Raw genomic sequence first — 23,976 nt, forward strand, 5'->3', positions numbered from 1 at the left:
GTATTTTGCATGTAATTCAGTAAGTTACCAAGTAACTACACATGTGTAACAACCATTTAGGTTAAGTATGGAACACACTGCCAGCATCCCAAAAAGCCTAGTCATGCTTCCTTCCAAATCTCACCCCCTCTCTCCTTCCCAAAGGGAAATACTCTTCCGGTCATTTTGTGTACAGGTTTTTCATTGTCGTGATTGTATCACATGTGTGCATTTATCTTCTGGGACTCCAAAATATCAGTACTTGGTAATCATAATCTTTAATGAATGAATTTGCTAGTCTATCCATGATAGGAACGTGTAGGTACTATAAAGTGTGAAAGTGAAAGTGTTAGTTGCTCAGATGTGTCCTGCTCTTTGTGACCCCAAGGACTGTAGCCCTCCAGTCTCTGTCCATGGGATTGCAGGCAGATTCTTTTTGAACCACCAGGGAAGCAAGATTTTTCCTTAAAATACAGCAGAAGAAATTTTGTGTATTTTCATTTGGTGTCAGTGAAAGATGCTTAGATTTGGTTCTCTCTGTGTGTGTATATAAGATAATTTTATATATGTGTGTGTGTGTGTGTGTGTATATATATATATATATATATATATATATATATATAATCATTATGCTCTATACCTGAAACTGATGTTAACTTGTCAGTTCTATCTCAGTTAAAATAAAATAATAAAGAAACAACAGAAATACTGGGCTGTCATTAAAACATTCAGCTCATGTTTTGATTGAGATCCCAAGTTTAAAGGTTGACAGTAGATAAAATATTTTAAAATTCTCAGTATGAGATTGGAAAATCAGGTTTTAGAAGACAGCTAGCATTGTTGGTAGATGGGATGTACACGTCCTGTCAGCTTTAGCCTGAGGTGGTATTTGCGCTTCTGTCTTAGACTGGCTCTAGAGTTCAAAAGAGCAGGTGCCAGAAGCACCCAGTGTTCTCAGGCACTAGGCTCTGTTGTTGCCTCTCTAAGGCTTTCATAACTGTGTAACATTTAGCTTAAAATTGTATAACAAGTGCTTGTTTTCCCCCAGCCACAAAACCTTCCCCTGGCCCAGCTCTGCGGGATCTTGGTGTAATCCTGTTTCTGTTGCCCCCCTGCACTCCATAAACAGTCTTTGCAATGAGAGGTTCTGAAATTGTTCCCACCTTAGCCTCTGCTGTTTCTGGGTTCCCTTCCTCAATCAGTCATTCACTCTCTTACTCATTTTTCTTTCTCTCGACTATGGTGCATTGCTTCTTAAAAAACAGGCAAAATTGCTGACAACACACAGCAAATTACTTTTTCAAAAAAACTTCCGTTAGGCTCTTGCTCCTACTCAACTTGCCTCTGAAGGCTTTTTGATTTTCCAGTCCATTCTCCACAATATCTTCCCTCAGCCTTCTGCGACATCATTAACACTCTGAACATTTGTCTTTACCTCCTACCTTATTGTATAAATAGACAAGAATGAATGTCTCCTTTCAGTTCTTTAACCTCACAATATTTATGTTCAGCTCTGTTTTCCCCCTTTCCATTAGGTTCCTAATTTTCTCACTGGCTTTCTCATTCATATCTTTGCTTCCTCAATAATCCACTGTGGGATTTCATTTTTGTTTTAGATTTCCAGTCAGTTCTTTTCTCTATTTTCAAAACTCACTTGACCCCACTGTCTTACCTCCCTACCAGTAAATTTAGTTTCTCTTCTATTATTAGACAACAAGAATTAGTAGCTTAACTGTTGCTTTTACTTTCTCAAAGTCAACACTCTCTTTTTAGCCCCTGTACCTGTCTCCCTTTCATCATTCAATTGAAGTTAAGTCCCAAAAGGTCACCAGTAAAAGCTTCTGAAAACCAAGTTAGCCTTTTCTCGGACTTTTCTTTTTTTAGCTATATAATTTTTATAAAAGAAAAATCTTCCCCTCCTGTTGCTTTAATGTAAACCATGCTAACCAATTGTTCCTTACTTCTTTGCTAAATATCTCCATCTCCTATGCCAGTTTCTTCGTTACCATCCTTCCAAAACCAGATGTTCTCCAGTATACAAGTGTTAGTCCTCTTACTTTTACACACCTTCCTCTCTAAGTTGGCCTTTAATTGTATGTCAGTGATGCTTGACCTATTTATCCAATTGCTTTTGCTGTGTGATCTCAACAGATGTTTCATTACTTTTCTTTCAATATTCCTAATGTTGCATCTTGGAGCCAGACTCAAGACCTGGCAGACCATCCTAGTTTTCTTGTTTCTCTTTGCACCCCTAAAATTCACTGGGCATCAAGCTTATGGATTTTTTCTTAGCAGTATTTCTGAAATGTGGGCCATTCTCTTCTAGCTCTGCTGCCTTAGATAAGCATTTATTAGTATCTCTGCCATGGATGACTGCATCTCCTAACCGGTCTCTAAGCTCTTTCCATCAATTTCTCAGGGCTGCTTATTGGCAGAGCTCTGCATCATGCAAATCTGATTTTTCTTAATCCTTGACCTTAAATATATCAATGGCCCCATTGAAGACAAGATGAGTTTTGCCACCATTATCACTGTTAATCAACATGGTTCTAAAATTGTTACCAGTTAGTAATAGGAGAAAACAAAATGGAATATAAAAGGTAGAAAATTTTTAAAAGGTAGAAAATTTTATCTTTGTACTTCATATAATTGTCAAGTGTTATAATCTGAGAGCCTCAATTTTAAACCCATTAAAAATAATAAGAGTTCAATAAAAAGAGCAATAAAATATATAAAAAATGAATGCCATGTAAATATACATAATCATCAGTTAAAGAGTAAAATAGGAAAATTATTTTTACATGGCAACAACTGTGTATTTGGTATGTATGATACATAGAAGAATAAAAGTTTTAAAATGTGTGGGACTCTAGATAAAGAAAATTATGTACCTTTACTAAGGGACCTTAAAAAATGACTGGAATAAATGAACAGACACATCATGTTCTTGGAGCAGAATACTCTCTTTTTTTTCTTCTGGCTATCTTTCTCATCTTATAAAAGATACTACATTTGCCTCCTAATAGGTCTTTCTCAGGAGAAGGCAATGGCACCCCACTCCAGTCCTCTTGCCTGGAGAATCCCATGGACAGAGGAGCCTGGTAGGCTGCAGTCCATGAGGTCGCTAAGAGTCGGACACGACTGAAGTGACTTAGCAGCAGCAGCAGATCTTTCTCATCTGAAACACATGGTCAGCCATTCCTGTGACTGCTCTTTAAGGACTCTGACCATTAACTGTCTGCCATACTAGTTACATACTAGTTTTAATTTACAAATCAACTTAGTTAAATTGTCCTCTTCATCATGTCCTCCCAGCAACATTTCAAGAGGCAGCCTATTACCTCCAGAATAGTCTGAACTGTTAATCTTACTTTCAAGATTCAATGTAATCTGTATTGCTCTCTGATTTAACTTCTCACTATCCTATGTAATCTCCCTATTTTATACCAATCATATTTTATTATTTGTCATCTCCATGTGTTTGCCACTGTTTCCCTCTCTGCCCTCCACTTCTGCTTGTGCATAGTATTTCTGCCTTTCCAAGTCCTGGCCAAGGTCTTCTCCCCCTTCTCTCCTTTCCGTTTTTTTGCTTCAGTAAATATTTGAGTGCCAGCCCCTTGCCAGAAGTTACATAAACTCCCTGATATGTAGGTACTGAATAAATGTTGAATGAATGAACGAGTGGATGAATGAAAAGACCCTTTTTTTAGTATACTAGTCAACACTTTTCTTACCTTTACTTAAACCCCATACTGATTAACATAATAAACCACATTCTTCTCTGCAGTCTCTTCCTTTGGGAAGCTGGTTGAGTAAATAAGACATGTTTTGTTTAGTCTGTAGTTTAATACATTGCAACATACTGTCTGCGCTACTTTTTAAAATTTAGATTTGACTCTTTGTGATTTCTTTCATTTTCTTTACATCCATCTGCTTACTTCTCTTGTCCATTTTTGCTAAAGATTTATAGCTATCTGTATGTATCATACAGATAATTATAATAGATTAAATAAATTTCCCAAGGGCAAAAACAGTTGTGCACAAAATTGAGAGGAAAGAGTATAATGATAAATAAGAAATGGAAAACTTGTCAGTAAAGTAAACCTTTTAATGGGTCTGTAGGATGTCCTTGTTATATTAACAGCTGTATTAATCAATTGAAATAAATTACCTTACCAATGGCATGTGTAAACATTTTAATAAAATGGAGAACATTGATAAACTAGGAATATAAATCATTTCTAAATTACACATGTATATAAAGTCTTATATTTTTATTATAATGTTTTCCAAAATTTGCATTTATAGGATCATTATTATTGACGATGCTTTATAACAAGTCTTACTTGACCCATCAATGATAAATTTTTATTATTAACTCCTTATTGACCGAATTTGTTTCTTTAATATCCTTGGGTCTACTGTGGAACTTAGCCTAGTACTTTACACATAGAAAATGGTAAAATATTTAATACAGTTGCTTTCAAGCATTCCATGTATGATGTCATGATGTATATGCTATAGCTGAATTCAGAAATTAATAGGCTTTTTCGGTAGATAATAAGTTTCTATTCTGTTTTTCAAAAATGCTTCCTTACATGTTTTAAAGAAATTGATATGCTAGGATAATATCAAGAAATTCATATTTCTAATTAATGTGCTTACTCTTAAAATTAGAAATATCAAATGCACTGTTCAAAGTAAAATTGAACTAACAAAAAATAGATGTTTGTATGCGCTCTCACCTTATTGATTATTTCTCACTACCCCAGAAGATAGGAGTTTTTAAAAATAATAATGAAAAAGATTAATCTTTTCTTCTAATTTTACATTAAACAAATATAAAATATTCTAACAAACCATTTTTCCTGTAATGTTGATAATTTTCATTCTGAGTTTTATTGAAAAGGCTGGTATTTTGATCTCAGTTAAAGGAAGTTTAGAGGACATAGGGATGAGATGTACAACAATGGGAGCTTGCAGGGTAAGAAATAAGTTTTCCACTTCAGTATCGTCGGGCAGAAGATGCAGAGCCTGCCGGCTCCTATGCTATGATGTCCACATGCACGCCTTCGGAGGAGAGGGTCAAACAAGGTAGGCCTTGGCAGCCAGCCTTCAGAAACCCTAGACTCCCTAGATGGTAGTCAGGAGTCAGAAAAGCCTCTCTTAAAAGATTAAGGGTTTTATCAGAGGACTTATAATGCAATTTAGTTGCCTTTAAGCTAGAACTTTTTAGTTCCTCATTTATTCTTTTTTTGTTGCTGATGTATAGTTATTATTATAAGATAGTGGGTATAATTCCCAGATTCTGCCAAGACACATAATCAACGACTAAAAAAATTGTGTTTAGGTGTATTGGTACAGAAGTGTTTCCATCCACATGCGAACGTTGTTAGAAAACAGAAGTTATATTGCCCAGAATAGTTTCATTTTCTCCATTGTTATTGTAAAGCAAAGAGCCCAGTTTATTATGCAGGTGTCGTAATATGATTTGCTCTGAAACCTGGAAGGTTTTGCTACATTTGTCCCCTTCAGAACAGATTTTTTAAAATCTGTATTTATTTTATTTGGCCCTGTGGGTTTATCTATAAACTGTTCTAACCCATTTGGAACTCACCAGGGTACAAATCTAAAATAAAATAAGTAACATAAAAAATACTGTTATTCACCAGAGTTTAAATGAGTAATAGAATTTTCTAATGTGTTCAAGTAGAAATTCTGGATTCTTGCTTATGGAGAATCAGGTCAAGAAGCTACATAAACTTTTGGTTAAGAATGCTTCAGGTGTAAGACTAGTGATTTTCTTTAAAGATAGTTCAGTGTTTCTTCTTTCTTGGTCCTCTTCACAACTCACTGTCTTCCCATCACATATCAACCTACCAGATTTGAAACTTAGATTCTAAATAAAAATGTAAAACTATGGCCCAAGGTGTCTTCCATTGTATTAGTGGCAAATTAACCTCTTCTTTTCCTGCAAGATTGGAAGAGAAATCTTCCTTAAAAAGATTTTTTTCAATAATGCTAAATTTCCTTTTAGTTGATAACCAAAAATTCTTGCACATAAAGTACTTTCTCAGAACTCCAGGTTAGTGCACTGGACGAAAGCCCAGGTAATTGATATAGAGTAAACCTTCTGTACCATGGTTTCCCCATCCACAGATTTTCAGTTCAGTTCAGTCGTGTCTGACTCTTTGCGACCCCATGGACTGTAGCCTGCCAGGCTTCTCTGTCTGTGGAATTTTGCAGGAAGAATACTGGAGCGAGTTGCTGTTTCCTACTCCAGGGGATCTTCCTGACCCAGGGATTGAAGCCATGTCTCTTGCATCTCTTGCATAGGCAGGCAGATTCTTTATCTGGGAAGCCATTCTAATGTACGCCAAAGCTTGAGACCACTGCATAGTAGAAATGCCTCTAGGAAACTGAAGTGTGCTTTTGTCTTATTTGAGGGTTGAGATGTTTATTTTTAAAACAGCGATATGAAGAATGATTTTTTATCTCTTTTAAATCTACTCTTTCGGCATTATATTGCTTTTTGTAACAGGGGTCTATTATGTATTTCTCTTATAGTCAAGTTCTAGAAAAAAACTTTATCTCCCCTGATGAACTGGTAAATTCATTATATTTGTGTATCTTATATTATTGTTTGCCTTTTTCACTTTTGCTGCCGGAATATGTAGATAGAGCTCAATTTCATACCCTATTTTAGCAATTATTCTTAGCCTCCTTTTTCTAGATGATTGTCAGCCCCTTATTCGCATTTCATGTTTGTTCTTTTAATGAAATGGCTTTTCTGTGGCCATATTCAAGGATAATTTTCAATATGGTAGTCATGGCTCTCATACAAGTATAATATGAACATGTGTCAAAGACCTTTTGTAACTTGTGAAGGATTTTACAGCTAGCTCAAAGGAACCAAAGAACAAACACATATAGGCAGCTGATGAATGTGAGAATGAATTTATAATAGGTGCAGAACTAGTCAGTATCCATGGACAGTAACACTTGATGATTAGAATCATCTCTCAGGAGACAGGACAAGGCATCGATTGAGTCTCTATAGGACAGCCTTCATTTGCAATTTTAATGGCTGAGAATCATTTGATTACTATCAGTTTCTATAACTTTAGAGTTGTAAAATAATCCAGTCAGAGCCAGTGGAAGGCATAAGACCCTTATAGATTCCAGTGATCCTGTGAGGCTCTAGAACAATGCCAACATTCCACTGAAAGAACACCTAGCAGTCTATCTGCTCATTACAATCTTTCACAGTTTTTCCTGACAGCAAGGTAATGGGCAAAGAAATGAGTCCTCATATATAGGAGCCTGAAACGGAGAAAGAGGATCTTCGGTAGATGAGAAAGGAGATATCCTGTTATTGTCTTCTCATTCTCTGTCGTGAGTCTGGCCTTGAAGGAGTCTTCATGTCCAGGAGTGAATTCCTAGAGATGGGAGGGAAAGATGGCTTTGCCATGGAGAAGCAGGATGGGGGCTGGGAAAGATTGCTTGCTGTATTTGACAAGCTACTGCAATGGGTGGATCTCATCCAGTAAAACAAGAGTATTTATTACCCATGTCATCTGATTTACTTACTTATTTTTTGGTCTTTCTGTTAACCCTAATTTTTAGCAAAGTCTTTTAGGCAGGCTTCAGATAGGTAGCATGGGACATTAAGAAAAGGCCCTGTTTACCCTAATTTATAGAACTAAGTGGGAAGCAGTCCCTTCAAGGCCATTGCAGTTGTGATGTCATTAATGAGCACCCCACTGCGGACCCCCAGTGACCTCATGGTCACTTTTCTTTATCAGGAAGTCTCGTCTCTACATTGCCTGTCTTAGAGAATCTGGAGCCTTGTTGTTAGTTTAGTAAAGTGCTTTTCTTTCTTACCTTATTATTATTTTTTTTTTACTTGTTAGCTTTTTAAAACTCACAGCATTCAATGTTGTTTATTTAGTCGCTCAGTTGTATCTGACTCTTTTGTAACCCCATGGACTGTAGCCCGCCAGATTTCTTTGTCCCATGGATTTTCCAGGGAAGAATACTGGAATGGGTTGCCATTTCCCTCTGCAGGGGATCCTGCAGACCCAGGGATTGAACTTGTGTCTCCTGTGTTAGCAAGGAGGAGGATTCTTTACCACTGAGCTACTGGAGAAGCCCAGCACTGGATGGGGTTTAATTAAATAGTTAATTAATTAGTTAATGTGTAAAGAGTGTTTGCATTAATTTGAATCAGTCTATTCATGTGTGCTCAGTCATGTCCAACTCTTTGCAACCCCTTGGACTGTAGCCCCCCAGGCCCCTCTGTCCATGGGATTTTCCAGGCAGGAATACTGGCTGTGTGTGCATGCTCAGTCATGTCCAACTCTTTGCAACCCCGTAGACTTTTGTCCACCAGGCCTCTCTGTCCATGGGGTTTTCTAGGCAAGAATACTGGAATATGTTGCCATTTCCTTCTCCAGAGGATCTTCTCGACCCAGGGCTCAAACACATGTCTCTTGCATCTCCTGCACTAAGAAGCGGATTCTTTACCACTCATGCCACCTGGGAAGCCCATAATCTAGTCATGATTCTGTATCCTTGAAATTTTAGGTCTTTCTCATATTATCAATTAATTTAGTGTAGAGTTATGAACATGTGCTGATTCAGTGGCCTTGACATTTGTTAGTTATATATATATATATATGTATATATATGTATATAAATAGAAGTTCTCAGTAGGTAAGAAGCTGGATTGAAGAGTGCTGAATAAGGATTCAGAAACATAAGTTACAGATACGTTATATTAGAAGCTTAAGTCTCATTTCTCTGATTCTCTTTTCTGTAATAGTTGACACAACATACAGAAAGGCCCAGCACTTGAAAAACTATATACATAAATGAGACAAATAAATTTGTATAATAATCTTTGTGTTTTGGGTTGCAAATTTACAGTTGCAGGATTAGGCAGATAATGAGTGTTGATCAGCCTTTTGTGAGGCCACGATATTCAGTGGACAGACTCAGCAGTGTTAGGTTCTGGTTCCACCTCGGCTGCTGTAGTGTGAATATGAGAAAAAGTTAAGCTCTGCAATCTTAATCTATAAAACTCATTATTTGAGCTAATCTTTTTTTGAATCATTGTTAAGTTATAGCACAACATGGTCCATGCCCTCAAAGAGCTGGAAACATCTGTTAATAAATGAGCACAGCTGATACATTATAGGTACAGTGAATGACTTCACAGAGGAGGTGATGCTTAAATGGATTCTTCTGCAAAGAGGTGTCATCTCCAGGCAAAGCAAGATAAGGGCCAGAAAGCAAGGGAAGGAGAAAGGTTATTCAGGGGAGGCGATCAGTAAGAGGACGTGCGCACAGAGGCATGGACAAGATGCCAGGATTTGAGTGTGTGAGCCTGGTGCATGGAGAAACAGAAGTAGGTAGCAACCAAATCTTGAAGAGTCTAGTTTTTAATGCTTAAATTTTAAAAGTTTGACTAAAAGGTCTCTCATGCTTTCTCTAGCTTGGATTCTGAGCTGAGATACTGTTAGTGAATGATAAGGAGTTTATCTGTTCTGATTGGGCTTACTTTGTGACTCAGCTGGTAAAGAATCCGCCTGCAATGCAGGAGACCTATGTTCATCCCTGGGTTGGGAAGATCCCCTGGAGAAGGGAAAGGCTACCCACTCCAGCATTCTGGCCTGTAGAATTCTGTGGAGTGTATAGTCCGTTGGTATTGCAAAGAGTCAGATGTGACTGAGCAACTTTCACTTTACTCTCTGTTCTGATTAATCTCTGCAGTTCCTGTATTCTATAGTGACAGCCAGGTAATTTAATTGACCGAGACTTGGAGTTCCCTTGTGTAACTTTCAGCCTTTGCAACCATTAAAGGACGGGAAATACAGTGCAAATAACTTTGGTCAAATCCCTCTCTTGCTGCTTCATCCTTGATGTTACTGTCTACATTTTTTCATTTCCTTCTCTTACTCTGGAAAATTTCAAATGTATAGAAAGTAAACAATAGGATAATACAATTCCATTATCCAGATTTGACAGTTACCAACATTCTTGTTTTGTTTATTCTTCTACTCATGTCCTCATTCAATTTTTATTACCATCATTATTATTCTTACTGTTTCTAGGTGTCCTTTTCATACAGTGAAATGTACAAATCTTATATATAGGTTTTTGACGAACAGATACACTTGTATAATCTACATCTCATTGCAATCCAAAACAATTGCGTCTTCCTTTCAATTTTCTTGTTCTCCTTTCCAGACTCTCCCTAGCCCCATCCCTCCCTCCAGTGGAAAAGACAAAACAACCATTTCCTTAATTTTTTATTTTGCCTGAGATTAGTTTTGCCTGTTTTAGAACTTACATGATGGCATCTCCTGTGTGCACTCTTGTTTCTGTCTTCTTTCACCCACTTACTCTCTGTGAGATTCATCCATGTTGCTCCCCCCTCCATCAGTAGTTCCCTCCGTTGTGTTGCTTAGCAGCATTCTATTTGAATTTACTGCAGTTTGTCAGCCATTCTTCTGTATGTCTTATGGTCATTTCCAGTTGTGTGCTATTGTGAATGAGGTTGCTGAGGACATGCTTATATACACTGTTTTGTAAACATGTTTTCAGTTCTGTTGGAAGCCCCTCTAGGAGTGAAATCACTCGGTGTGTGTTTAACTTTATAAGAAACAGCCAGTTTTCCACAGTGGTTCTACCAGCACAGGCTTCCCAGGTGGCGCTAGTGGTAAAGAACAACCAATGTGGCAATGCAGGAGACATAAGAGACACAGGTTCCATCCCTGGGTTGGGAACATCCCCTGGAGGAGGGCATGGCAATCTACTCCAGTGTTCTTGCCTGGAGAACCCCATGGGCAGAGGAGCCTGGCGGGCTACAGTCCATAGGGTTGCAAAGAGTTGGACACGACAGAAGCAGCTTAACACACATAACAATGAGAGTTACAGCTCCTCTGCATCCCTTCTAAAATTTGATGTTGTCTATCTTTACCTTTGGGGCTTCCCTGGTAGCTCAGCTGGTAAAGAATCTGCCTGCAGTGCAGGATAGCCCAGTTTGATTCCTGGGTCGGGAAGATCCCCTGGAGAAGGGATAGGCTACCCACTCCAGTATTGCTGGGCTTCCATGGTGGCTCAGATGGTAAAGAATCCATCTGCAGTGTGGGAGACCTGGGTTCGATCCCTGGGTTGGAAAAATCCCCTGGAGGAGGGCATGGCAACCCACTCCAGTATTCTTGCCTGGAGAATCTGAATGGACAGAGGAGCCTGGCGGGCTACAGTCCATGCATGGGGTCACAAAGAATCAGACACGACTGAATAACTAAGCACAGCACAGCACATCTTTAATTTTAGCCATTCTTGTGTAATAGTATCTCATTGTGGTTTTTATTTGCATTTCTATGCCTAATGATATTGAATGTTTTTATGTGCTTACTGATCATTTATATGTTCTTATCTGTTAACAAAGTCTTTTGTCCATTTTTTAATTGGGTTGTCTTTATTACTGAGTTATAGTAATTATTTGTATATTCTGGATACAGGTTCTTCGCCAGATGTCTGTTTTGTGAATATTGTCTCCCACTCGCTTATTCAGTTTCTTAGCAGTGTCTTTGGATGATCAAAAGTTTTATTTGATTGAGTCTATTATCTAATCTTTATGGTTATTACTTCCTGTTTAAGAAATATTTGCTTGCCCTCAAATTGAGACTATATGTCTCCTGTGTTTTCTTCTAAAAGCTTTATACCATTAGCTTTTATATTTCAGTCCGTGATCCATCCATCTTAAATGAACTTTTGTTTTATGGTGTGAAGTTGGGGTTTAATTCTTATTTTTTCCATATGGCCATCCAGTTCTAGCATCATTTGTTGAAAAGACTTCTCTTTCCCTATTGGATTGTTTTGGAACATTTGTTAAAAAGCAGCTGTCCAAGTGTTGGGTCTGTTCCAGGCCTGTGTTCTGTTCCTTTGATCTGCTTGTATATCCTTCTTACAGTATTGCACTGTCTTGATTGCTTTTATGATTAGTCTCACCTCCAGTAGTGTAAACAGTATAACTCTTGTTCTTTTTCAAAATTTTTGTGGCTATTCTAGATCCTCTGTCTTTCTACATAAACTAAAAGTCATCTTCTACATTTTTTATTAAAAAGCTTGCTGAGATTATGAATTTTTTATAGATCATTTAGGGGGAAAATTAACTTTTTAATAAATATCAAACCCATGATCATGGTATCTTTTCCATTTATTTGGGCCATCTTTAATTTCTCTCAGCTGCGTTTTAGGGTAGATGTTTTGCATACCTTTTGTTAAATGTGTTTCTAAGTATTTTGTTATTTGATGCTATTCTAAATAAACTTCTTACTTGCAGTTTAAAAATTTTCTCTTGGTATACAGAAATACGATTGATTTGATGCCCTGAGATATTGCTATACCTACCAATTTTTTAACACACATTTCCTGAGCACCCTGAACTATCTTCCCTTCATGCTTTTATATGACTTTTTAGACTTGAATGTCTATGTCTACCCCATATCTGCCCCTGAAGAGGGCCAGTGTGAATGCAATGGCATTTGTGAAATCTTCTGACACTTTCCCAGCTAGATTCAAAGAATTGCTTCCCTGAGAGTCTATTAGAGCACTTTCCACTTTTGGTTTTGAATGAGCCATTCTTTGAAGGTAGGCACTATGCTTTACCTTCTTTTTTATCCCCATAATAGCTGGTATGGTGTCTTGGTTCACAGTTTAGGAATGTACCTTTTCAACATTGATCTCAGGAATTATGTTAGCTCTGGTGGGAAACCCTTACAGGCAACTTCAGTCAGTTGGAAACAAGCCCCAAAGTGTATCTTAAAAAGGGGAAATAGACTTTTTTCCAGAAACGCGTTCCTGTGTTCCTCCTATTTAAAGATCTGTTCTGTGGTGGATGATCTACTTACACTCCAAGTGACTTAGGCTTTTTTTTCCCAATTTTGAATGTTTGTGGATTATTTCTTCTCACTTCCTTTTTGTTTTCCAGGTGGCTGACTGTGCTTGGGATGAAACAATAAAAATATATGATCCTGTTTGTCTTACCATGCTGGCTTGAGACAAACTTCTCCATTCAGAAACCAAGGAGACTGACTGAAGAACTGCTTAGCAGAAAATTATTGATAATATAGATTTTATGTTTTTATATACTATTCATATTTCAAATTTTACAAATTCATTTTGGAATCAATTTTGAGGCAGCTGATAAAGACTTTGGCTCACTATTTAAAGCCTGGTACATAAGCCATATTTCTTAAAAATCTTAAGAATAATTGAAGTTATGGTATATGGTGTATCTTGTAGTATCTATTAAAAATATAACCTATTATAAAATGGATTAAAATATGGGAGCTCTGTAGATTATATTGATAGTGATATATTTCACTTTTAATTTGTCATTTGTGATTTAAAATATAATGACTACTATTGAAAAAAGTCACAATAAACGGCATCTCTTGGTCATTTATGATTTTATGACACCCCCACCAAGGTTACTTTTTCTAATACAGTGTATCTATATATAACACCATATAATATAGATACATCTATGGTTATAGTAACAGGGCTCTAAGAGCTGCAGATTTATTCAGCGATTATTTATTGAGCATCTACTATGTGCTTGACACACAGAATGAATGGGAGTCTCTCAAGGACTGGTGTCCATCATACATAAGAACATAGGAGCTTTCCTGGTGGCTCAGGCGTAAAGAATCCACCTGCCAGTGGAGGTGACTCGGGTTCAGTCCTGGGTCCAGGAAGACCCCACATGCCGCAGAGCAACTAAGTCCATGTGCCACAACTTTTGAGCCTGTGCTCTAGATCCCGGGAGCTACAGCTCCTGATCCCACATGCCTGGAGCCCGTGCTCTGCAACAAGAGAAGCCTCCACAGTTAAAAAACCTGCACACAACTAGAGAGTACCCGCCTCACTGCAGCTTCAGACAGAAGCCCGCACAGCAACAAGGACCCAGCAAGCCAAAAATAAGTGAATAAAATTATTTTTAAAAAAAGGATGCTGAGAGTTAAGAGCTTACATGTATTTTACTTTTATTCAAATAGTTTTAGATATTATACCCATGACCCTATATTTCTCTCTTCCTATTTCTCTATAATCAAATTTTTGAAAAACTGGTCACTGGGCAAGAAGTCTTAGGTCCTACCAAGGTTTCAGGAAATTACCTTAAAACTAAGTAATGAAATACTTAGTTAATTCATAACTATTAATGAAATATCCTAATTAATGCCATAAGCCCTCTTCACTACCTCCTTAAGTTGTGAAAAACCTTAAGGTGTGATGATCCATAAAAAATTAGGTTAAAAAAGAAAAAGTAAAGTAATAGAATAGACAACTTTGTTCAGAGGGAGGGGATATATGTACGCCTGTGACTGACTCCAGTGGCTCAGCTGGTAAAGAATCCGCCTGCAGTGTGAGAGAGCTAGGTTCCATCCCTCGGTTGGGAAGATCCCCTGGAGAAGGGAAAGGCTACCCATTCCAGTATTCTGGCCTGGAGAATTCCACGGACTGTATAGTCCATGGGATCGCAAAGAGTTGGACATGACTGAGCAACTTTCACTTTCACATGGCTGATTCATGTTGAGGTTTGACAGAAAACAGCAAAATTCTGTAAAGCAATTGTCCTTCAATTAAAAAATGAATAAATTTTTAAAAATGTTACAAATGGCAAAAACTGTCATTAAATTTTTAACAAGTTTTTGAGAATTTGTAAAGAGCAAAATACACTTGTAGTTATCAGAACAAAAATAAAATATATGTATATTGTCTAATTTACATATTTCCTGGTTTCTGCAGAAAAACAAGACACCTTACAAGATACAAAGATTAAAAAAAAGGAAACATAAAGTGGAGCAAAGCGTGGGCTTGAAAATATGTGTTTTCTGAGAAGACGTTTTAGAAAGTTGCTACTGGAAGCATAAATGGAAAGTCTGGTCAAGTACAGGATGCTGTGGCCAGGGCCTGAGGGCAAGGACCTCGTTCTGGCTTGGCCCTGGCACTGTGCCCGGCACCCAGAAAGTGTTCAGTGAATATCTGTCAAATGAATGAATGGTCTCATGGAAAGTATTCACTGTTTTTGGTTCTTAGACCCATCAGGACTAACTGTTTTTGAGAGGCCCCCACAGAGAGGACACTGCTTCACACGACTGTCTTGTAAGGTGCAAGTTGCTCAAGCACATGCTTAGAGCTGGCACGATGATGAGGTCAGTTCACAAGTTGCTTTTCTGTTGCTTCCCTCCGTAAGAAAGACGAACTGTTGCACCAAGTGTATGCAGCTCAATAAAAGCAGGTTCACAATTGGTATTCTCTGGGCAGAATTTATAATAGACCTTCTAAAATACCTAACCCAGATCATGTTTACAATGAAAGGAAATGACTGACTTTCCTTTTAGAATGCAAGAGATTTTATTAAAATAATTTACCATGTATCATTTGAAACAGACACTGGTCATTTAAAAACTAATATCCCTCTCGGGTTTTTTTCCCCCGTCTGTTTTGGGAATGTTAGAGCTGTTTAGAACACTACTTCATAACACTTACCTTAGGTGCTTGGGGTCTGTTAATCTGAAGGAGGGTGGAGGAACATTTATTCAGTGAGTGCCTTGAGCTAGGATTGTCAAGCTAGAGGGAAAGGAGCTGGATTCTATCCTGAAAGAGAATGCACAAGATTTTTGAATTCTTAGTAATTCACAAGCCAAGCCGCCTCCTGACTTTGTGAGGACAGCCAGCCTGTCTCTCTATGTTGGGAAAATCAGAATTTGTCTCCTGGCGGCTGAGTTCTCGAGTTTCATCCCCGTCTGCCTCTCCCAGTTCCTCCTGTACCTGCAGCCCTGAGGAGTGACTGCAGGAAAGGGGTGCTCGGGTCACTGGGCATCGTCTGTGACCTGGGCATCACACGAGATGCTTTCTGTATCTTATTCCCTTTAATTTTTATGACATCCCTGCAAGGAAGCCCTCCCATTTTCCAGACACGGAAACGAAGGCGCTTAGGAGCCATAATTGCCAGGAAGTATGGAGCTGGAATTTGAAATCAGCTGTGACTGGATCTGGTCCTGCCACATGGCCTTTGTCTTAGGAATAACAGAAATTAGCCCACTGAGAAATAGAAAGTTGTGGGACTCTCTGGTAACTAGATCCTCATCATTGCTAAGAGAATTGCTTCCAAGTCTAAACTGACAAGATTGTGTTTCCAAGTCTAAAGAGCTAAGAAACACCGTGGTCCTGGGGTGGCCCTCCTAAAGCATCTCTCATCTGGGAAGACCCAGGTCAGCTTGTCCCTTCTGCTTTTGGCAGTGAGCACTCTCTCTGTATCTTAGCTATAATTTGGCTCTTCCAGAAATGAACTCATTAATTTCTTATTTAATAGGCCTCTTTTTTGAAAGAGATAATCTACTTATATGTTCTTGACTTCCATACTGACTACTCCTGAATCTCCTGCCTTCCCACCTCGGTCTCCCAATTTAACCAAATTCATCTTGTTCACTACATGGGCTCCTCCTGCACGTGCGTTTTTCATTTGTTGTCAGTTCAGTCCACCCAGGAGCTCACGCTAAACTCCTAATGCCATCCTTGCTCCTTTCCTTAGTCCCACCTCTCCACTCCAAGACACATCAAATAAGTCACTAAGTCCTATCCCTTTTACCCGCTAAATACTTCTCCGCTCTGTCTCTTCTCAATCCAAACACCACTGCCCTAGTTCAAGCCCTCATTAGCTTTTTCTCTGGGCAATTGCTGCAGTTTCCAAATGATGTGTCTGTTTCGAGTTCTGGGCCCTCAGAGTCATCCTTCTCAACGCAGCTGCCGAAGGCTGATCTACAATGCAATGTGATTACATCAATTTCAGTGTAGAACCTTTCTCTGCTTATAGGGTTGCCTACAGGACAAAGTTTAAGCTCACTAACCAGGCAGCCAGGGCCCTCTGGGGCTAGCCCTCGCCTCTATCTGCAGCGTTGCTTCCCTCAACACTGTCACAGATTTGTGCCCCAGGAACACCAGCGTGCTCACAAACTCCCTGTGTAAATAATGCCTCCAAAGTCACCCAGGTGATTGTTAGCTTGCTTCGGATATTGACCGTGTAGAACCCTCCACTGGCTGAGTGTCCCTGAAACATGGCATCTGGCTTTCCCTGAGACACTGATATAAGAGAAAGAAAATTCAACGTGGAAGCCTCGGTCTTTTTACTCATCTCCGGAGTGACGCCATCATTTCTGCTGCATCCCTCAGACCACCTATGGTAGAACGTGGGAGGGGGCTCCCAGGGTGTAAAGATGAGGAAGCCAGCAATCTTTAGGGACTCTCTTAGAGGCTGGTTGCCACAATGTGCTTTTATAGACAGGTGTGTATGATAGCGTAAGTTTATTTTTTTTGAAGGAGGGCTTATGTATGCATCCATATATGCACAAGAAAACCTGAAATGTTCATGTCAAACTCTTAATAGTAGCCAGCTCTCTCCAGTGGGCCTGGGGGTGGGAAATATTGAAGACAGCACGTTTGCTTATTTATAAATTTTGTTTTCCTCTTACATAGTACAATGAGCATGCCTTATTTTTGCAATTAAAATAATGAAATAAGACCTTATTTCCTTCTCCAGGAAGCCTTCTCTGATGCACTTCTCAGGCTGATGTTGCTGCCCTCCTTGGCACTCCCCTGGTTCTGGCACAAGCCCCCACTGTTGTATGTCATTGTGTTACCTTATCTCCTGCGAATCCCTTAAGGACTAAGATGGGCGTTTATCTTTGAATCCTCTGTGGCTAAGAGATGGCCTGGTACAAAACACTAGCTGGATATATTCACTGAATAAATGAACTAAAGGATTTATTTAACACTGTAAAAATTTATTGTGTGGCTCCAAAGAAAATGGAGGTTGAGCCTAGACCTTGGATACCAGTAAGTCAAATAAGTTTTTTGACCTTCAGATTGACATTCATGTTCAATTAACCTTGCTAAGAATGGTATTCTTATTCCCACCCACCGCCCATTTTTTCTTCAGGAGATTTCCCATTTTTTCTTTTAGGAGCTTATCTAGTAACTGGTGAGGGAGATGGTATTAACTTTTTTAAAAATGAAAGCCCTAATGGAAAAGAATTATCTGCAGTAAAGTGGAGAAAATGTACTGTTCTATGCCAAAGCAGGTTTCAAATTAAGCTAAATATTCTTGCCTAAATGAGAAGAGTAAGATAGCTGAATCAGCCTCAAATCTTTTACTTAATGTTAGCATCACAAATGGAAGCAATTATAATTGCTGGCAGAAATGAATCATTCCAAAACTAGGTCTGTGCAGACAATTCTTTATACTCACTTAATATGGCTTAAAACCACCATTCTTTGATTGGAACAGCCCCCAGAAGTAGAACTGTGGTATTTGCTGATGCTGTCTTTAAAAAATCAATTTTCAAAGTTTTTATGTGTACTTTGAATATAGGCTTATACCACACACATAAATGTCAACTGTTGCTTCAAACCTCATTTTCTAAAGAAATAACATCAACAGTTGAAGAACAGAGTCCCTGAAATAGCCAATGGTGTGTAACCACAGATTGTAGGTACACACACAAAAAAAACCCCCAAACCCACGAATTCCCCAGGGAACCGGAAGCACTGCCTGTAAGTATAATACTATCCAGTGTTGTTCCTGGAAAATTGACACAGGGGCCATTCTGAAGACATTTTCTTGAATACTCACCTGTGGGGGGTGGGCAGGGAGGTGGCCCTGCTAGGCCCTGGGCATCCCAGCGAGAGACAGGTCTCCCACCCACGTGAGCTCCCAGCACACACACAGCGGGCAAGGATGGAAGATCGCTATGATGGTACCTATCCCCGACGTAAACAGTTCTTTTCCTTCTGGCACCAATAATAATCGCGACTTCAACATCTGGACTGGAAATGATGCGGTGGAAGTGTGGAGGACAAAAAAGAATTGCTGGGGGAATGTGTCGTGTGTCATTGTCGTGGTTAGAAGACTGGGATCCTGGTGGGTAACAGAAGTGAAGAAAAGGAGAGGGCGGGCGCCGCGATCTCGAGCGCTCTTCCTCGCTCGCAAGCCCTGGTCAAGCCTGCCATGTTTAAGTAGCGCGAAAACCAAACTGTGCTCACTCTTAGCGGTGACCTCGGCTGGGCGAACCCCTCTGATGCTGAGTTTACAGGTCCGGACGTTACTTTACAGAAAACGAAATTCAGATCAATGGAACACACAAGTGTTGCACCTGCAGAAATTAAGAATTTCATTATTTTTACTCTGAGCCAAATAAGAAGTAAACAGCCCACCAGTCCCGTGGGAGGCGGACATCTTCTGGGCCGGGGAGCCAGGAGGTAGGGGTTGTCCTGCTTCCCAAAGCGGCCGGCTGTCGGTTGCGCGGATCCAGAGAAAGCTGTGTCAAGTCTCATCCCGGGATCCCGCCCTCGGGACTGTGCCCTCCCCTGCCTCCATGCCCGCATCCCCCCCAGAGCCTCCAGTCGCTCCCGGCTCACCCCTGGGAACCGGCGATCCTCCGTAACCATTAGACACTACTGGGACTCAGATTCTGCTTTTTGGCTTATTTCACATCGTTGCCTCGCTTGCAATAGATGTCCATGCCCCCCGCCCCCAGGCTTTGCAGCCCCGCAAGGCCACGGCGCCCCCCGGAACATCCCTGCCCTCCTAGCCGCGAGCGTAACCCCGGGTCCCTCCGTGGAAGGCGCGTCGCCTGAGACTGGAAGGGAACGGCTCGCGCCCTAAGTGAAGCACGCCCCGGTGGCGTCCTTGGGGGGCTCTGGGTTCCTTCAACGTTGGGGCGTTGGCACCCGAGCATCCGGGAGCCCGGCAACCCGCGGGCACCGAAGTTTCTCTTCCCTGGCAGGCAGCTGAACAGGGTCCCGCGGCTGCGCCGGGAGAAACCGTGGGTGGAAAAGCCGGTGCATCTCGCGGGGAAGGGGGCTGCGAGCGCTGTCACTTGTTGCGGCTAATAAACGCGGCGCGGCCCCGGAACGCTGTTGTTTCTAACATCTTTAACTGTGCCCGCGATCCTCCAGCCCGGATCCGGGAAGGGGGGACGAGCGCGAGCGGCTGGCAATGCAGAAGCGGGGCCCGCGCCCCGACAGCCGGCCGGGGCGGGTGCTGGGGCGCCCGAGGGGAGCAAGTCCGGTCCCCCTCGCGGCAGCTGCCGGGGTTTCCAGCCGCAGAGCGTCCTCCCTGCCGGTGAAACCGCGCGGGACACAACCCATCGCCGCTCGTCACCTACTTACAAGTCTCTGTCGCTAGGATTCCCGCCACTCCTCTCAGACCAGCCCCCCCACCTCTGCCACTTTTCGGAGTCCCCCGCCCCCGTCCCTGCCTCCCCGGAGCTGCGGGGCAGTCGGACGCGGAACCGCCGAGCCGCGAGGACGCCTGCCTGGAGCTGCCTTCTCTCCGCAGCCGAGCCGGCGCCCCCTGCCCTTGGCCGCGGTGTTGGGCGGGCGCCCCTGCCGCCCTCGCTCCGCTCATCCCGGCCTTCTTCCGCGCTCTCCTCCCGCCGGACCCGGAGCTTAGCCACCGCCGGGTGCGGCGGGGCAGGCGCGATGCGGCAGCTGTGCCGCCGGGGCCGCGTGCTGGGCATCGCGGTGGCCATCGCGCACGGGGTCTTCTCCGGCTCCCTCAACATCCTGCTTAAGTTCCTCATCAGCCGCTACCAGTTCTCCTTCTTGACCCTGGTGCAGTGCCTGACCAGCTCCACCGCGGCGCTGAGCCTGGAGCTGCTGCGGCGCCTGGGGTTCATCGCGGTGCCCCCCTTCGGCCTGAACCTGGCTCGCTCCTTCGCGGGGGTCGCCGTGCTGTCGACGCTGCAGTCCAGCCTCACGCTGTGGTCCCTGCGCGGCCTCAGCCTACCCATGTACGTGGTCTTCAAGCGCTGCCTGCCCCTGGTCACCATGCTCATCGGCGTCCTGGTGCTCAAAAACGGAGCGCCCTCGCCGGGAGTGCTCGCGGCCGTGCTCATCACCACCTGCGGCGCGGCTCTGGCAGGTGAGCTGGACCCGCGCGGACCCCCGGCCCACCCCGCCCCACCAGCCAGAGACCTCGGGGATCACTCAGCGCAAAGCTCTCCCTTCCAGATAGGTAGACTGAGGCAGAGAGCTTGGAACGCGGTGGCTCCGCTAGCAGATGAGACCCCTGAGACCCAGCCGAGTCTTCCTCTGCGCTCCGGCCTCCTCCTTTAGAGCCCCCACTCTCACTACTACTCCGGGTTTCCGACCCCCGCGCTTGTCTCGCTCCGTCACGCCCTTCCCTCCTCGCCCTCCCCCTTCCGTCTTCCCCCTTTATTTCTTCCTTCCTCCGGGAGGGGGTGGGCGAGCCGCCCTGGAGCTAGAGCCCCCAGACCGAGACGGAAGGAGGGGGCCGAGAACTTCCCTGGGTCACGCGGGGCCGGAGTGGGGAGGGACGATGCGAGCCAAGCTTAAACCCCGAGGCTAGCTTGGGATCTCCGGCGCCGCGCGGGGGGCTGCGGACGCTAGGCAGAGGTGGGCGGATTGAGACTCGGGCAGGTTGGGCGCGGAGGACTGGGCGAGATGGGCGCCAGCGGAGCGGGAAACCTTCTTTCGAGGGCCGCCCCATGCCCAGCCTGCCCGGGGAGAAGCCACGAGTCGGGGCCCCTCTCTCTCTTCTGTGCCCCACGGAGGCGGCAGCCGTACCACGTACCACGCGGGAGGCGACACCCGCGCCAGCTCGGGGAAGCCACAGCGCCTACCCCGAGGGCATCGGTGCTGTCCTGAGCCTCTGTCTTGGAGAGAGGCAGACGGGACGCCCCCGAGGATAAGGAAGGGAGGGCGCGCCTCTCCTGCCTCGAACTGGGCAATTGACTGTACTTGGCTTTTCCTTTCGATAGGTGTGGGTAGAGCTAGGGCGCACACCCTACTTTCCAACCTACGCCGTTGCCCCCAGTGGATACCAACTCCCGCCAACCCAGTGTCTTCTCTGTTTCCTTTCTGCCCGCGTTCCTCCGACCTCTCTCGATGCGCTCCAGGAGCCGGTGACCTGACCGGCGACCCCATCGGGTACGTCACCGGCGTGCTGGCGGTGCTGGTGCACGCCGCCTATTTGGTGCTCATCCAGAAGGCGAGCGCAGACACGGAGCACGGGCCGCTCACCGCGCAGTACGTCATCGCCGTGTCCGCCACCCCGCTGCTGGTCGTCTTATCCTTCGCCAGCACCGACTCGATCCACGCCTGGACCTTCCCCGGCTGGAAGGACCCGGCCATGGTGACCATCTTCGTGGCGTGCATCCTGATCGGCTGTGCCATGAACTTCACCACGCTGCACTGCACCTACATCAACTCGGCGGTGACCACCAGCTTCGTGGGGGTGGTGAAGAGCATCGCTACCATCACGGTGGGTATGGTGGCCTTCAGCGATGTGGAGCCCACCTCTCTATTCATTGCCGGCGTCGTGGTGAACACCCTGGGCTCCATCATTTACTGTGTGGCCAAATTTTTGGAAACTAGAAAGCAGAGCAACTATGAGGACCTGGAGACTCAGCCAGGGGGAGAAGAGGCGCAGCCGAGTGGAGATCAGCTGCCCTTCGTCATGGAGGAGCTGCCCCCAGAGGGTGGAAGTGGCGGGTCAGGAGGTGGGAAGGCAGCAGGTGGCTCCACTCAGAGGGGTGGGCAAGAGGCTAGGGGCAGCCCCAGAGGGGTCTCGCTGTTGGCTAGGAGCTCGCAGATCTCAGACAGCCCTGAAGAAGTGGGCAGGAGTTCATTAAAGGATGCTTACCTCGAAGTGTGGAGGTTAGTTAGGGGAGCCAAGTATATAAAGAAGGATTATTTGATAGAAAATGAGGAGTTACCCAGTCCTTGAAAAGGAAATGCACGTGTGTATATATGTACATACACTTATTTTATATGTGAAAGATGACATATTTTAATGAGGAGCCTCCCAGTTTCATGCTTGGAGGAGTGGGGAAGGAGAGCAAAGAAAGAAGCTGAAACGCCTGACTGCAACAAAATTAGTACCCGTGTCAATTATTTAGCCTGAGAATACCAGAGGCATCACAGAGGCAAAAGAATGGGAAGGTGACCAACAAACTAAGGCAGGGTTTCAGCTGCAGACTCCTGGCACATTTTTGGTCATTATGACCATAACCAAATATCTGCATATATGGAGAGTCCTTCAACCACCCCCTCCAAAGATGGAGCATAGAGATGATGGCAGCACTTAATTAAGTTCAAAGATTACATGCAGGGGCACCTTTTTGAGGATAGTTTGAACTATAGTTTTTATGGCCACTTTGGAAGAATATATTATTGAAATGACGTACTTAAATACACTGAATTGATGTTTACTGTTTGAAGTCACCTGAAATATGTTTACTCTAGTTTTCTTCACTTTGAAAAGATATATAAGTGCTCTACTGTTCTATTGGTAGAAAATGTTAAAACTATTTTGAAACTGAATTCTTAGCTTTAATCATGAAGTTTAAAGTTGGCTTTTAGTAATTAAAAATATTTGAAAGGTTGTTTTAGTTCATTGCTTTGTAATATTTGTTATTGACTGCCATAACCTTTTTCAAAAACAGTTTTACTGTGTCCAGTTTTCTTTCAAGCAAATGCAATGGCTGATGTATAATTCAGTGTTAACTGAAACCCAAACAGAAATGAGACCGTTCAGTTAAGCTAGGCCTTTCAAGTCGCACTGCACATCCTAAACCGTGTTACAAAAAGAGCAACTGCTATATTCACTTTATGATATTTTTCTATCTTAAATTTGTCAAAATAAAGTATGAGTCTCTGCTAAAAGGTATATTGTCAGAAATTTGCCTTGGATTCATCTGTGTTCTGTTGTCACTCTGTGGCTTGTGTTTGCCCCCTATGAGTGGTGTTTAGTATCTGGGGCGCAGGGCCCACCCCCCACCAGGAACTTCCTAAATTAGCATGGCAGTTTGGTGTCAAACAACAACATCAAAAACACTCCCATTTCCCAGTCAAGGAAAAGTAAAGTGAAAATAAAGTCCTGCCTCATGCTGTCTT

The 23,976-nt window shown here is 42.9% G+C and overlaps 2 protein-coding genes across 2 annotated transcripts in view; both read left to right on the forward strand.

Moving 5' to 3' along the window:
- PEX7 (peroxisomal biogenesis factor 7) overlaps positions 1-14,778 on the forward strand; it is an 89,404-nt gene extending 74,626 nt beyond the window's left edge. Inside the window, exon 10 of the mRNA XM_043457234.1 lies at positions 12,983-14,778. Within this exon, the coding sequence (XP_043313169.1) occupies positions 12,983-13,051 (69 nt within the window). The 3' untranslated portion in view covers positions 13,052-14,778. The remainder of the gene's footprint in view (positions 1-12,982) is intronic.
- A 5,371-nt stretch (positions 14,779-20,149) lies between these two features.
- Positions 20,150-23,736, forward strand: SLC35D3 (solute carrier family 35 member D3). Its single transcript, XM_043457259.1, has 2 exons — positions 20,150-20,980; positions 21,978-23,736. The coding sequence occupies exons 1-2, from the start codon at positions 20,539-20,541 to the stop codon at positions 22,805-22,807; spliced, it is 1,272 nt and encodes a 423-aa protein (XP_043313194.1). The 5' UTR covers positions 20,150-20,538; the 3' UTR covers positions 22,808-23,736.
- The last annotated feature ends 240 nt before the right edge of the window (positions 23,737-23,976 follow it).

This window comes from Cervus canadensis, chromosome 33 (genome assembly GCF_019320065.1).
Source record: "Cervus canadensis isolate Bull #8, Minnesota chromosome 33, ASM1932006v1, whole genome shotgun sequence".
NCBI classification, from domain to species: domain Eukaryota; kingdom Metazoa; phylum Chordata; class Mammalia; order Artiodactyla; family Cervidae; genus Cervus; species Cervus canadensis.